Raw genomic sequence first — 13,221 nt, 5'->3', positions numbered from 1 at the left:
TTTTTTTTTAAGATTTTATTTATTTTTTTGACAGACAGAGATCACAAGTAGGCAGAGAGGCAGGCAGAGAGAGAGAAGGAAGCAGGCTCCCTGCTGAGCAGAGAGCCCGATGTGGGGCTCAATCCAAGGACCCTGAGATCACGACCTGAGCAGAAGGCAGAGACTTAACCTACTGAGCCACCCAGGCGCCCCCCCCCCCCCCCCCCCCCCCCCCCCCGAACGCGTTCTGATTCTTGATTTCTCCAACTGCAGGAATGGAACTAATCCCACCTACGTTGCAAAGCTGCTTTGCTAATTAGACTGAAGAATGTAGCACCGCATAAGATATACAGTGAATGCTTCACAACTATTTGCTGAATTAGCGGCTGGCTAGCGTCGTGACATTACCCAGGGAACAGCTTGGATGGGAAAAGGGACTTGAGGAAGGGCAGGGCCTGGAAGCCGCTGACTGAGTTGGAGCCAGACTGGCTATGGCCAGAATCTGGGGGCTGTCGGGCCCGGGGAGCCTGCGCTTAGCCGGGATGGGGGGACCCAATTTCACGGCCCAGGCCCAGGGGCGTCCACTGGACTGGAGCCCCAGCTCAGCCAGTGCGCCTCCTCGCCTCGGAGGACTCCTGCCTGGCGCCATACCCTGGGGGAAGTGGAATGGCAGACAGACGGTCCCCCGCGCACAGGGGAGGCGGATGAGGTTCATTCCGGTCCTGGGGCAGACGGGGCTCGTGGTCCAGCCTCTAAGGCGCGGGCGGGCCCTTCCCCCGGATCGTCAGCCCGGCTGCCGCCCGCCGGCAGCTTCCCGCGAGGCCGGGCGTCCCCGGGGCAGGCGGCGGGGCGGACGCGGCGACGGGCACCCGGGGGAGCCCCGACGCGGCGGTGGCGGTGGCGGTGGCGGCGGCCACAGGGCCAAAGGCGGCGGAGGCGCGCGCGGAAGTGGCGCGAGGCGAGCGCGTAGACGAGCGGGTTGAGGCAGGAGTTGGCGTAGGCGAGGCAGTGCGAGGCCAGGCGGCAGGCGTAGGTGGCCGGGCTGAAGGCGAAGCGGCCGAACCAGAAGCAGAGGATGAGCGCGTGGTGCGGGCCCCAGCAGAGGGCGTAGAGCGCGGCCACCGCCAGCATGGCGCGCCCCGCGCGGCCCGTGGCTCTGCGCCGGGCCTCGGCCATCGCGGCGCCCGCGGGGCCCACGGCCGCCCACAGGAAGCGCAGCGTGCGCGCGTAGGCCAGGCTCACCACGGCCACCGGCAGCAGGTAGCCGGCGGCGAAGGTGGCCACGTCGAGGGCGCGCCGGCGCGCGTCCTCCCAGGCGGGCACGCAGAGCTCGAGCGCGCCGTAGCGCACGGTGCCGTAGTAGCTGAGGTAGGGCGCCGAGAAGAGCGCCGCCAGCAGCCACACGAGGCCCACGGCGGCGCGGGCGTGGCGCGGCGTGCGTAGGGCCCGCGAGCGCAGTGGGTGCCGCACGGCCAGGTACCTGCGGGCGGGCGCCGGGTCAGCGCGGTGGGCGGCAGGGCCCCGCGCTCCCCACCCCCCGTACCCCGCGGGGACGCTATCTGCGGACCCGCGACCCGCCTCGCCCCGTGGCGGGCTAGGGTGGAGGTCAGTAACACGCCCAGCGCTTGGAGCAGCGCCTGGCACCTCCTAGCAAGGCCGGAATAGAGGCTCGGAGGGAAGAGACTTGCCCAAGGTCACCAAGCCTGGATTGGACCCCAAGTCTGGAACGGCGAAAACAGGTATGACCACAGCCTAGGCTGGGTGTGGGCGGTAATAAAGTAACCGATGGATTCATTCATGTGTTCTTTTTGCCATTCATGTCACATTTACGGAGCACCTACTACGTGCCAGCCTCTGTGCTGGCATGTAAGACACAGAGATGTCTTCTGGAAGCTCACGGTGGAGTTGGGAGGTGGGGGGCAGGATGGTCCACTCGAGCAGGCTCTGCAGGTGCGCAGAGACTGGTAGGGGCCAGAGAGCTGTTCCTTCTCTCCCTGCCATCCTCTCCCTTTTTGGTCCCCCAAGCTCTCCTTCCTAAGGAATCTGTTTAGGTCTTCCCTCCCCAGCCCAGACCCAGCCAGGTCCCAGGCCCAGCGCACCTGTCCACAGAGACGGCGGCCAGTGTGAAGCTGCTGGCATACATGGTGAGGTAGATGAGCAGGTGCACAGCCTTGCAGACGAGGGCCCCGAAGAGCCAGGCGTCCAGCGTGTAGATGGCGGCCTGGAAGGGCACGCAGCACAGGATGAAGCAGAGGTCGGCCACTGCTAGGTTGAGGATGAACAGGTCCGTAGTGCTGCCCGGCTCCTGCCAGGCACTGGGGCTGGGCTGCAACAGCACGGCCAGCACCAGCCCATTGCCCACAGTGCCCAGCAGGAAGATGAGGGAGAACACCACGGGTACCACCACGGCCCCCACGCTCCCTGGGCTGTCTAGCGAAATGTTCTGCGCATCAGCCATCTTCCCATCCGATGGACACCTGAGGGAAAGAAGCTGGAGTCCTCAGACAGGAGCTCCCGGCTCTGGTCACACGACCGCGGGGTCTCCATCCAGGCCCTCCGGCCTTGGCCTGGCCATGTCTCCTGGGCGCAGGGAGCTCTTGGGGGCATGGCGCTGGGAGGAGGGCGACAGCCACAGGTTCTCCCTGAGATCCACTTGTGCAAGCCGGGCACAATTGCCTACGTGTCTGAGGTGGGTTTCTCAGTTTCCTAGGGAACACCCCACTGAGAAAGGATTAGGCGATGGATACCTCCCAGCAGAATGGGCTGAGGACCCGGGAGGTGGGGGAGGGGCGAGCCCAAGCCAAGCTGCTGATAGACGGACCTTACTTCTCCGCAGGGGCTGGAAGCTCAGGGGGAGAATCGGACGTAGGTCAAAGTCAGCAAAACATGGGTGATATCCCTGAGTCATCGTAAAGTCCGGTTTAGTGAAAGCCCCACAGTGGCACAGCTGGGAAAACCATAGAGGCCACTGACCCCCTTTTCGCACAAGAGGAAACTGAGGCTCAGAGAGGGGACATGGGAGGCTAATATCACACTTTGAGTGGCAGACCTGGGGCTGTTGCCGCCTGGTACCCTGACTCCCAGGCTGGAGCGCTCAGCTGACAGCCTGTAACAGGTGGGGCCTCCGACCCCCATGCGAGTAAGTGTGAGCGCGTGTGTGTGTGCGTGCATGCGCATTTATGCCCGCCGTGCCCACTCTCACCCTTGCTCCATCCCTCGGCCCTATCAGCTACTACCTGTGGATCCCCCTGCTTGCCTGGGACCTCTGGGTTGGTGGGACACATTAAGAGCATGGGGCGAGGCAGGGTGGAGGGAAGAAAGGTGGTATCTGCGCCCCCCCCAACCCCCAGCATGCAGCAAGCCCCCTGAGGCTCAGGATGGGTAACACCCACCTCAACTCTGGGCACAGGGCTCTGCTTGGTCCTGGGTGAACCGGCCAGAAAGGCTACCCCTTGGCACCTCCCTGTAGGTGCAGGTCTGCCTCCCGCTGTTCCCTCTTCTCCTGTAAGGCACCTCCTCCGCTGAGCCAGACTTGGGCGCTCGCTCCGGAGTAGCCACCGGCCACCTCCTCCTTGGTCCCTGATTTCCCCCGGGTGGCATGCTCTTCTGCCTGGTTCTTTTCTGCCTCCCTGCGTTGCTTCTGCCTCTTTCTGCAGTAAGTAACCCATTGATCTCGCTCTCCGAGATTCGCTTTGGAGTTAACCCCTCCGTGCCCGGGGCCCAGCCCGTTCCTGGCACTCCCACCTCCAGCCTAATGATTCACTCCCCGTCTTCCCTCTCTCTGCCCCAAGGAGGGCTCTAATCCAAGCTCGGAAAGGGTTTCTCATCTTGAATGGGGTGTCCCAGGCTAGGAAACCAGAATAGGAGTCTCTTTTCTGGACTCCCCCCCAGTTCCTGAGAATCCTGGGGCCCGTCAACTTTCCTAAGCTTGTTCAGAGGCTCAGTGCGTCTGGAGATGGAGGGTGTTTGGGTCCATCCAGAGTCTGGCTTTAGCCTGAGGGTAATGGGGAACTAGTGAAAGTTTTAGAGCAGGGACATGATCTGCCCATTTAACTTGTAATTGGTTTATTTTGGCCTGGCGTGAAAAGGATGGACAGAGGGGGAGTGATTTAATGACTGATCCATTATGAGCCTCTTGTGCTGGCAGAAGCCAAAGAGGTTAGTCTGTCTTGCTTCATGGCTGTGTGATTCAATCAGGCATGAGGTTCTGGCCTGGAACTCTTGGGAGAAGTGAGCCACATGGCCAAATGCCTCCAGAGGGTTAGAGAGACTAGTCAGGGATGGGAAGAGGGGGCGAGGTACCCTGGATTTCATAACAGTGAGGTTGTTTGTAAACTGGACAAGTGTACTGGGGGCAAAAGAGTCTGCAATGAGTTTAAGGAGAGAAGAGGTGGTAGGGACTGCTTGTGGTCTTTCTAGAAGCTGGGAGGTAGGCGGGAATGTTAATAGGAAGTCCGTGAAAGGGAAGAGAAAATAGTTTGAGGGGACACTGGGACACTGATAGAGCCAGGACTTGCATTCAAGGCCCAAGGAACTGGGGAAGAAACTCTAGGACTAGCATCTCCCAGACCCCTGGGATTTTCCTGTGTGCTCAGAGGTTTTTTTCGTTTTTTGTTTGTTTGGTTTTTTAAAAAAAGATTGTATTTATTCACTAGACAGGGACACAGCGAGAGAGGGAACATAAGCAGGGGGAGTGGGAGAGGGAAAGAGGGAAGGAGGGAGGGCAGGAGGCAACCACAGAGGGCTGGCGAGCAGCAGGCAGGAAAAACCGCATTGTCAAGGCCAAGGCCGGAGCCCAGCACGTCCCTGGCGCCCCCTCCTTCTCTTGCTCCAGGAGGCCGCAGCCTTGAACCCAGAGCCGGACGCAGAAGACGTGGACCGTGAGCCGTGGGAGCGGTCTCTGGAGGTGGAGGTGCGGCCGACCCACGGCCGTGGGGCCACTACCAGCACGCGTCCAACCCGCAGCATGTGCGCCCAGAGTGCCCGCGGCTCCCGCGGGTTCTTCCCACCAGCCCTTCTGTACCTCCGCGGACGGGAGCCGGCACAGCCGCGAGCTGACCGACGGCGGGGCGCGCTATCGCGGCAACGCAGCCGCCCACGCCAGCCGCCGGGGGGCGCCCGGGAGCCGCAGGACGAGCCGGCGCGTGCTCTGAGCCACTGACGGGTGGACCTGGGCGCGGCTTTCTGTCCCTGCCGGACACGCCACACCTACTGCTGGAATGCGTTGCCCGGTGGCTGCTTGGGGCCACCCCGTGTAACCCGCCGGCCTACGCAGATCACGCACATTAAGGGGCTGGCTGGGCCCGAGGCTGGTGCCAGGCCATAGGCACTCGCTGCTGCAACGGTGCGCCTGCGCCAGGTACACGACCGCGTGGCTGCGGCTCTCCCGAGTATTCCAGCTACTGCTGTGGCCACAGCAGCCCTCTTCCCTGGGCGGCCATCTCCCAGCGCGTGGAGCTCCTGGACCCCAGCCTCAAGCCCCTTCCGACCACAAGCTAAGATTCCTAGAATCCCAGTTAGGATCGCAGCCGCTGGCCCAGACCGTCCATCCCGACAGCCAGGCTAAGGGCAGGGCTGGGGGTTCGAGGACACGGAGAGGGGGTCCTAGTTCCCTGTTGTGGACGAAGAAGGGCGTTTTCATCCTCCCTGCCCTACGTCCAGCGAGGTCCGAGCTTCCCAAGGCCACACCCCAATGAGGCTGGAGCCGAGTGAGTCAGAACCTATCCTGCCTGGGCCTCCCCCCCTCCCCGTGCCCATAAAGCTGAGTGGGGACGGCAATGAAAAGACAAGGACCAGGGACAGCGACTACAGGAAGGTGTCCACTAGGGGAGCAGCGAGCCCCTTCTGGGGACAAGTGTGGACGGGGCGTTGGCAGCAGCAAATCAACTCTACGGAGAGCCTTGCCTGCGGAGGCCTGGATTCTGGTGGGGCGCGGCAATAGCAGCCGGAGCCTGAGCTCGCTACGCCCCCTGGCGGCTGATCAGCAGGCCCGTAGGCCTTGGACCGAAAGGGATTGGAAGGAGCCCAGTTACTCTGTACCATCTACTCTTGGTAGTGCGGGAAACTGAGGCACACAGAGGGGAAGGGGCCTGCCCAGGGGCCAAAGTGGGCTAGAATACATGGTTCCAAACTGTCAGGGGCCTTTCCAATAGTGACCCACGTTCTTTCCTTTGGGGCAGGTTTGGGTGCCCAGCCCCTCCTTATCTGGGCAGCTGTAAACCATCCTTTGAATTGGGGGGGGCAGAAAACGAGGTGTTCTCTGGAGGCTGAAGAGCAAATGGCATGGGTGGGGTGGGAAAGGGCCTGCAGGGTTGGTAGCTGTCCTCTCCAGCAGCACAGAATCCGATTGGGGGGTGTGTGGCTACCCACATTATCCCCACAGCCTGCGTCTCATCTTAACCTAGGATAGCAGTCAGCTCTGAAACCTACTCAGGAGCCTCAGCTCCCACCTGATTCTTCAACTGGTCACAGGACTGGGCCTGCCCAGAGAGAATGAAGCACACTGACATGTCAGCCCGTTTCCACATTGTTGCTTGACACTCTCAACCACAAGAACGGGCCTTGCCCCAGCCCAGCCCCAGGACTTTGACAGGGTTCAGAGCCTCTGGCCCAGGCTGACCGAAGGGCCTTTTGTCAGTGTGGAGGGAGGGGGATCTTGGCTCTGCTGGTCACCAGCCACGTCAGGGTAGGGCCCCATGTAGCCGCCCCACCTCCACGAAGGCCTCCACACAGCGGTCGATGTCCTCCTCGCTGTGCACTGCTGAGATCTGTACCCGGATCCGGGCCTTGCCCTTGGGGACCACTGGATAGCTGAACCCGATGACGAAGATGCCTGGTAAAGTAGAAAGGGTCAACCTGGGGCTCAGCAAAGCCACACACACTTTGGGAAACATGACACATGGTTCCTACTCCCCTGAGGGTCACAGAGGGCAAGGGAGTTGCCTAAGGTGTCCCAGACATGCAAATAAGTCATGGCCTGGGCTCTTCAGCTCGTCTCGAGAGGGTCGTTGGAGGAAGGCATGGGGGAGCATTCATAGTACAGGGGCTCCCTCCTCTTTTCTCTGAAGACCCATAACCGGTCTCCTTGTCCCGGCTTCCTCACCTCTCTTGAGCATGTCATCTGCCATGCAAGAGGCCAGCCGAGCATCACCCAGCATCACTGGGCAGATGGGATGATCGGCTCCCAGGATGGTGAAGCCAGCAGCCTCCATCTTACTGCGGAAACTGTGGGCACAAGCTGGGTGTCACAGGTAGCCAGGGGACTGTGGAGGGTTCACACCCACTCCTGATGGGCCCGTGATCTGTGCCCAAGTCTGCAGGATGGACCAACAGAGCCAGATGCAGATGCGGAGCCGGGCAGGGGAACCAGCAGACCAAACCAGAGAGTGAAAAGACAGGATAATACAAGATGGGGAGACACAGGGTCATTGATGGAGTAATGTACCAGGAAATGGAAGGAAGAGGGAGACAGAGAAGAGGAAGGTGGGTGGGCAGGCAGCCCTTGGTTAAAAGGGCTGAGTCCCAGTGCAATCTGCTGGAGGCAAGGTATGGGCAGAGGGTGGGCACACGGGGGCAGGCCCCTACCAGCTCCCCCACCCCCAGCCTGTCCCACCCCTGCCGGGGACCGCACCGCTGGGTTTTGGCTGCCATAGTCTGGACAATGGCATTGCTCTCCATAAGCAGGTCCAGGGCCTTGGAGGCACAGCCGACGACAGCAGGGGGCAGGCTGTTGGAGAAGAGGTAGGGCCGGGAGCGCTGCCGGAGCAGGGACACCAGGGGCTCAGGCCCCGTCGTGTAGCCCCCTGAGGACAAGGGCAGAGGTGAGGGTGGGAGTCAGAGGCCAGGTGCCAGAGCCTACCCCGAGCCCCTCCTGGGAGGACAGTCCACACTGCCCTCTTCTGTACCGTCCCAGCCTCCCCTCCCCACCTGCCCTGAGACCTGTCCAGGGCCCTGCCTGTGGATAAGGGGACCCCAGGGGCATGACCCTGTAGGTACCTGAAGCTCCACCCAGTGCCTTTCCCAGCGTGGAGTTGATGATGGTGACCTGGTCTGTGACACCCAGCAGCTCATCCGTGCCCCTGCAAGGGAACCTAGCACTGCCACCACTGGCTGCCTGAGTGCCCAGGGACCATGGGTGAGGGGAAGGGCTGGCTTCCTGCTTTCCCACCCATTCCCAGAAGCCCAACCCAAGGAGATGCACGCTCCCACCGTCCAGTGGCCCCCAGGAAGCCAGTAGCGTGACACTCATCCACAAAGACTAGGGCGTCATATCGAGAGGCAAGGTGGCAGATCTCCCGCAGGGGGGCGATGTCGCCATCCATGGAAAAGGCCCCATCAGTGGCCACCAGGCGCAGCCGATGCTTCTGTAGGGAAGCCGTGGACAGGTGTTCGCTGGTGTCCCCAGCTGGGCCAATCCTCCCATTCTCTATGCTGCTCAGGGCTCTAAGGGCTCACCTTGCCCAGGGTCTGGCACGGAGGCCAGCACGTAAGCATTACTGTGTTGGGGCCAGAACATCCCGGTCCTCATCTGTGCCTCCCTGAGCCATGCCCACCTCTTCCAGGGCAGTCCTGGCCAGCGAGAACAGCTCAGTCTCCCCTGCGAGAGGGAGGGTGGGGTGGGACCACTTCTATCCTGAAGCTCATCCCACCTTTATGCCCAGCGGGGCCTGCCACATGGAAGGTGATGGTTAAAAGTCAAGGCAGCTCGGTATAATGGAAGAAAGCCTTGGGGCAGAAGGATCTGGGTTCAAATTCTGTTTCAAACTTTCATGTTCTCTGGGAGTGCAAAGTGGGTCCCTCCAAGCCTTAGTTCTTTCACCAGGGGCGAGGCTGAGGATAAGCCCGGTTCTTGCCTCTGCCACCCTTGGGCCTCACCCCACCTGGGCCTCGCCCCACCTGGGCCTCCTGCAGCTTGGCCTCCAAGTCAGCCATGTCCAGGTGGTGGTAGCGGTATTTATGGGCCTTACATAGACGGATGCCATCAATGATGGAGGCGTGGTTCAGCTCGTCTGACAGGACTGCATCCTGTGAGGTCAGCAGGGCCTGGGAGAAAGCAGCTGGAGTGGAGCTTCTGTCCAACCACCTAGGGGTTCTCCCTCCCCATGTCTACGTGAGTCAAAATTTCACTGCTATCCAGGGCATTCTACCGGGCAGGGAGGCACGGAGCCCCTGTCTGCCTCTATCTGGGTCCTCAGGGCTCCAGGCCAGGGCCCAGCTCCTGTGAGAGCCGGTGAGAACAGGCGAGTACCCGGCCCTAGCTAACTCCAACCTTCCCACTGATGTAGGTTATCTCCCCAGTGCCCTGGGAGCTGGTCCCTTGCAGGTCCCAGGATTCTTCCTGTAGCAACCTACTTGGCCCAAGCTTAGCCTCCAGGAGAAAAGGGCCCTGGAGCCTCTAGGCACAGCACTGACATCCTGCCAGGTTCCCCTCACTGCTCACTCCCAAGCCTTCCACCATAGCCTAGCAGTCCTCACCACTCCCACCTGCGCCCCCACCCCCACCCCCCCAAACCTCAAAAAGGCCAGCGTTGGCATCGAAACAGCTAGGATATAGGATGGTATCCTCCCGCTGATGGAAGCGGGCTATCTTTGCTTCTAGATCCTTGTGGATGCTCTACAGAAACAGAGTGAAACAGGTGTTAATGCCTGCGGGGTCACATGAAACAAGTTCTGGGGACAGAGGCTTAGAAGGTCACAGACTGAGCACAGAGGACCTGCAGCCTTGGCCTCTCCCTTCTTTCTTCACCACGTGGGTTCCCCCAGAGCCAACAGGAACGTGGCAGGTGGTTCCCCCTGAGGGATCAGGGGCTCACTAGGTACCCCTACCTGGTGGGACCTTCGTCTATAATGGAGGTCTAATGACGAATTATGGGGGATGATGGCAAGGGAAGATGTCTTTCTGACATCAAAGTAAGGGCCTTTTTAGGTTGCAAAATGGCAAGGAAAAGGATTACGTAGCTTTATTTGGGCCTAAAATTCTTATATTTGAAAGCTGTTCGGTCAGGGTGAGGGCTTTGTTGGAAAGGGCCCTGGCTGGGGGTTAAGAGTCCTGTTTCTGACATTCATTTCACCGTCCCCTTTCTGAGAAGATGGGTAGTAATCCTCATGGCAGTTAGGAGCAAAGCCATCTGGGTTAAACTCCTATCATAACAGTCTGCATGCCGTAGAGGAAGTCACCCAATTTCTCTGGCTTCGGCATCATCTCTGTTAAGAGACAAGAATATCCCCTACCACTTATGACCGTTAGGGGCATTAATGAGTTAATATTTGTAATGTTCTTAATACAGTACCTGATACACAGTAAGCACTGTAAGTTTCCCATCTAGGTATTTATTTTGTAACATTTACACAATAAAATAATCAATGTTTACGGAGCACTACTACGTGCCAGGCACTGTTCTAAGTAAGCAGTTCTGCGTGCAGGTTGGGGAGAGGGACGCTTGGGGAGACTGGAAAGTTTCTTTTGCAACACAACAGAAGCCTGAGCTGGCCTTTCTGGTGGATAGCTCTAGGCTAAGGGTGGGCCCAGGGCCCTGGGTGAGCTGAGCTGGCTAAACCAGCCTTGCTGACTGTGGGAAGCAGGCAGTTGGGGTCAGTGCCCAACGCTGGGGACAAGGCACCCCCCAACCGCCCCCCCCAACAGCCACTGTGTACCTGGGTCCCACAGATGAAGCGGGTCGAGCTAAGGCCGGCTCCAAACTCCTCCAGGGCCTGCAGACCTGCCTGGATGACCTCAGGGTGGCTGCTCAGGCCCAGGTAGTTGTTGGCACAGAAGTTAAGGATTCCTGAAGTGGAGGACGGTACGGACACAGCGGCTCAGGGCAAGAAAGGGCCTGGAAAGGGGTCTGTGCCAGGCCCTGGGAACTCAGAGAGGAGACAAACCTGGATTTGCCCTTGACAAGGCAACAACCACACAGTATGATCCACTGTGGGGCAGAGGCCAGAATGGGGAGCTAGGGGCCCCCAGTAGGGACTCAATCTGTCAGGTACAGCAGAGGGAGGGTCAGGAAAGGCCCCTCAGAGTGGTGCCTTGAAGGGTAAGAAGTTTAGACTCTGGCTCTGAATCACATTGTACCCAGTGAGGAACGTAGCCCTACCTCACAGGCTTCTCCTGCCCCTGAACACCACCAGCAAAGCCCCATGTGGGCCCTGGTTCCCTTGTAGGTAAGCGAGCAGGCTCACGAGCCCAGTGTGGTCCTCAGACTCTGCACAGCTGACTTTGCTCCTGGTACAGAATCAGTGTCTGAAGTGTGTGGGTGTGGGGGGGGGGTCTCCTTGAGACCTCAACTCCTGACTTATAAAGCCCAAAGTGAACACAGCTGACCTGAGGGGGAAACTGAGGCCTGTAAAGGGCAAAAGCACGAGGACAACCTGTCTCTCCTCGTTTCCCATGTTTTGACCTGCTCCAAGCTTCCCCCAGGCAGGGGTGGGGCATTCGGGGGAGGATAGGGAGGGAGGCAGAGATTTTTTTTGGGCACCTCGGTTTACAAATAAATACAACAGCACCAAGGATCCCAGGCCTATTTCCTGAGCAGAAAGCAGGTTTGGGAACCTGTTTATAAGCAGCACCATCTGGGGCCTGGCACGGACAAGACAGGCGGTGACCACTGGTTAGACAGACATGAGGAAGGCCCAGTGGGTCAGTTCATGGTGTGACTCCTGCAGCAGCCGGCCGCCTCCCTCTCTGGGCAGCAAGCTGGCTTTTCTGACCCACTGGCTGACCTTCTAGCTCTACTATAAGGGAGAACCTGGACCAAAGCCCAGCTCTGCCCGCTGCTAGCAGGGGCTTTTGGGGAAGCCATTCCACATCTCTGAGCCTCAGCTTCTCTGTCTGTACAATGGGTTTAGTTCTTCCCATGCTGGGAGGTCCCCAGGAGTCCACGTGCAGCAGGGAGTGGAGACCAGCTCCAGGCGGCAGCTCCAGAAACGCGGGGCTTCTAGCTGCCTTCTTCCCACCCCCTTCCTTGAAGCAGCCAGGTGGGAGCCAGCTGGGTGTCTCTCTTTTTCTCTCACGTTCTCACAGGACCGGGTCTCACTCCAGCCCTACCCTGAGTCAAGAAGGTACTCAACAGCATATCACATCCCTCCGTGGAAACAGGTTTAACTAGGTTCCAGGGAACCCTGGGAAGCCGTCAAGTCAGCCTGATAGATTGGGAAAGGTGCCTGAGGCTACGAGAGCAGATATCACCCACTCCCCGGCCCCCTGCCACCCGGCCCTCTATTCCATCCTGGAACCAAGGTCTGCGAACACCCAGCCGGGTCCGAAGACTCCCAGGAGTGGGGGAGTTACCTCCGGAGACCCCGTCCACGTGGATGCGCGGCCCCTGACGGGACGTAATGACCCGCTCGCTCTTCCAGGTGCCAGCGCCGCGGATCGCTTCCAGCTCCTCCTGCAGGACGCCACGCAGCTGGGTCAGCGCCGACTGCGCGCGGCGGCTGCTGGTGGCCGCGGAGAGAGAGGCGTGGAGCGCGCGACCGGCCCACATGGTGCCCACCTTCGCCCGAGCGCTCCCGCTAGCCAGGGGTCCTGCGAGCCGCGGAAGACTCTCGGTCCCGTGGCCTGGTGGGGTGGGCGGGGGCCGAGCCTCGGCGGCCAATCGGAGCAAGAGGGCCGTTAAAGGGGCGGGGAGGCGGGCCCAGGGATGGGTAGGAGGGGCCTGGCGCGACCCACTGAGGATAGAAGTAGATTGACGTGTAAATTGAGACTGGAGCGCTCCCCGTGGGGGAAGGGAACGCTACCTGGCGGAGGGTGGCGAGCCCCAGGGCCCAGCCCACCAGACCCCCCACCGTACTCCCAGCCCCTGCCTACACACCCAGCGCCCGGAAGGAAACAGGGTGCACCCTGGACCCCAAAGGCAAGACCCTAGAAGCAGGCTGAGGCACGCTCCGTACTCTTCAGTCCCGTTTCCCGGTTCCTGTCGAACTGTTGCAACCGTCCCCCATTCGCAGGTGCAAACACCCCCAGGATTTCACCCCAGCTCGCCTAGCCGATTGCTCTGCATTTGCCTCCAGCCTTAAAAGTGAGGGAAAAAAAAAATGCACCGTTCAGGTTTCATTTTTCAATTTTATTTTAAAGTTTTAAAATTACAAAGACAGCAAATTCTGCCGGCACAAATAACACTTGTTTAAAAAAAAAAAAAAAAAAGGAGGGGGGTGGACCACGCACAAGTGTGTATTTCCCTATATTATTAAAAATAAAAGACGACTGTACAGGTTTTTTCTCCCAGCTCCCGGGCGTGAAAC

The 13,221-nt window shown here is 59.9% G+C and overlaps 2 protein-coding genes across 2 annotated transcripts; both read right to left on the bottom strand.

The window, feature by feature from the left end:
- Window positions 1–690: 690 nt before the first annotated feature.
- Window positions 691–3,398, bottom strand: GALR3 (galanin receptor 3). The gene is made up of 3 exons (XM_032836737.1): window positions 3,372–3,398; window positions 2,079–2,456; window positions 691–1,459 (listed from the first exon to the last, which is right to left on the bottom strand). The coding sequence occupies exons 2-3, from the start codon at window positions 2,435–2,437 to the stop codon at window positions 691–693; spliced, it is 1,128 nt and encodes a 375-aa protein (XP_032692628.1). The 5' UTR covers window positions 2,438–2,456; window positions 3,372–3,398.
- A 3,089-nt stretch (window positions 3,399–6,487) lies between these two features.
- Window positions 6,488–12,495, bottom strand: GCAT (glycine C-acetyltransferase). Its single transcript, XM_032836725.1, has 9 exons — window positions 12,269–12,495; window positions 10,633–10,763; window positions 9,491–9,592; window positions 8,875–9,021; window positions 8,188–8,342; window positions 7,975–8,057; window positions 7,610–7,781; window positions 7,082–7,203; window positions 6,488–6,811 (listed from the first exon to the last, which is right to left on the bottom strand). Exons 1-9 carry the CDS (start codon window positions 12,462–12,464, stop codon window positions 6,660–6,662), a joined length of 1,260 nt encoding a protein of 419 aa, XP_032692616.1. The 5' UTR covers window positions 12,465–12,495; the 3' UTR covers window positions 6,488–6,659.
- Between the last annotated feature and the right edge of the window lie 726 nt (window positions 12,496–13,221).

The sequence above is a fragment of the Lontra canadensis genome, unplaced genomic scaffold, assembly GCF_010015895.1.
Source record: "Lontra canadensis isolate GAN:19392208 unplaced genomic scaffold, GSC_riverotter_1.0 scaffold93, whole genome shotgun sequence".
Classification (NCBI taxonomy): domain Eukaryota; kingdom Metazoa; phylum Chordata; class Mammalia; order Carnivora; family Mustelidae; genus Lontra; species Lontra canadensis.
The sequence above is the reverse complement of the archived record's forward strand: the minus strand, read 5'-3'. Positions and strand labels throughout refer to the sequence as shown.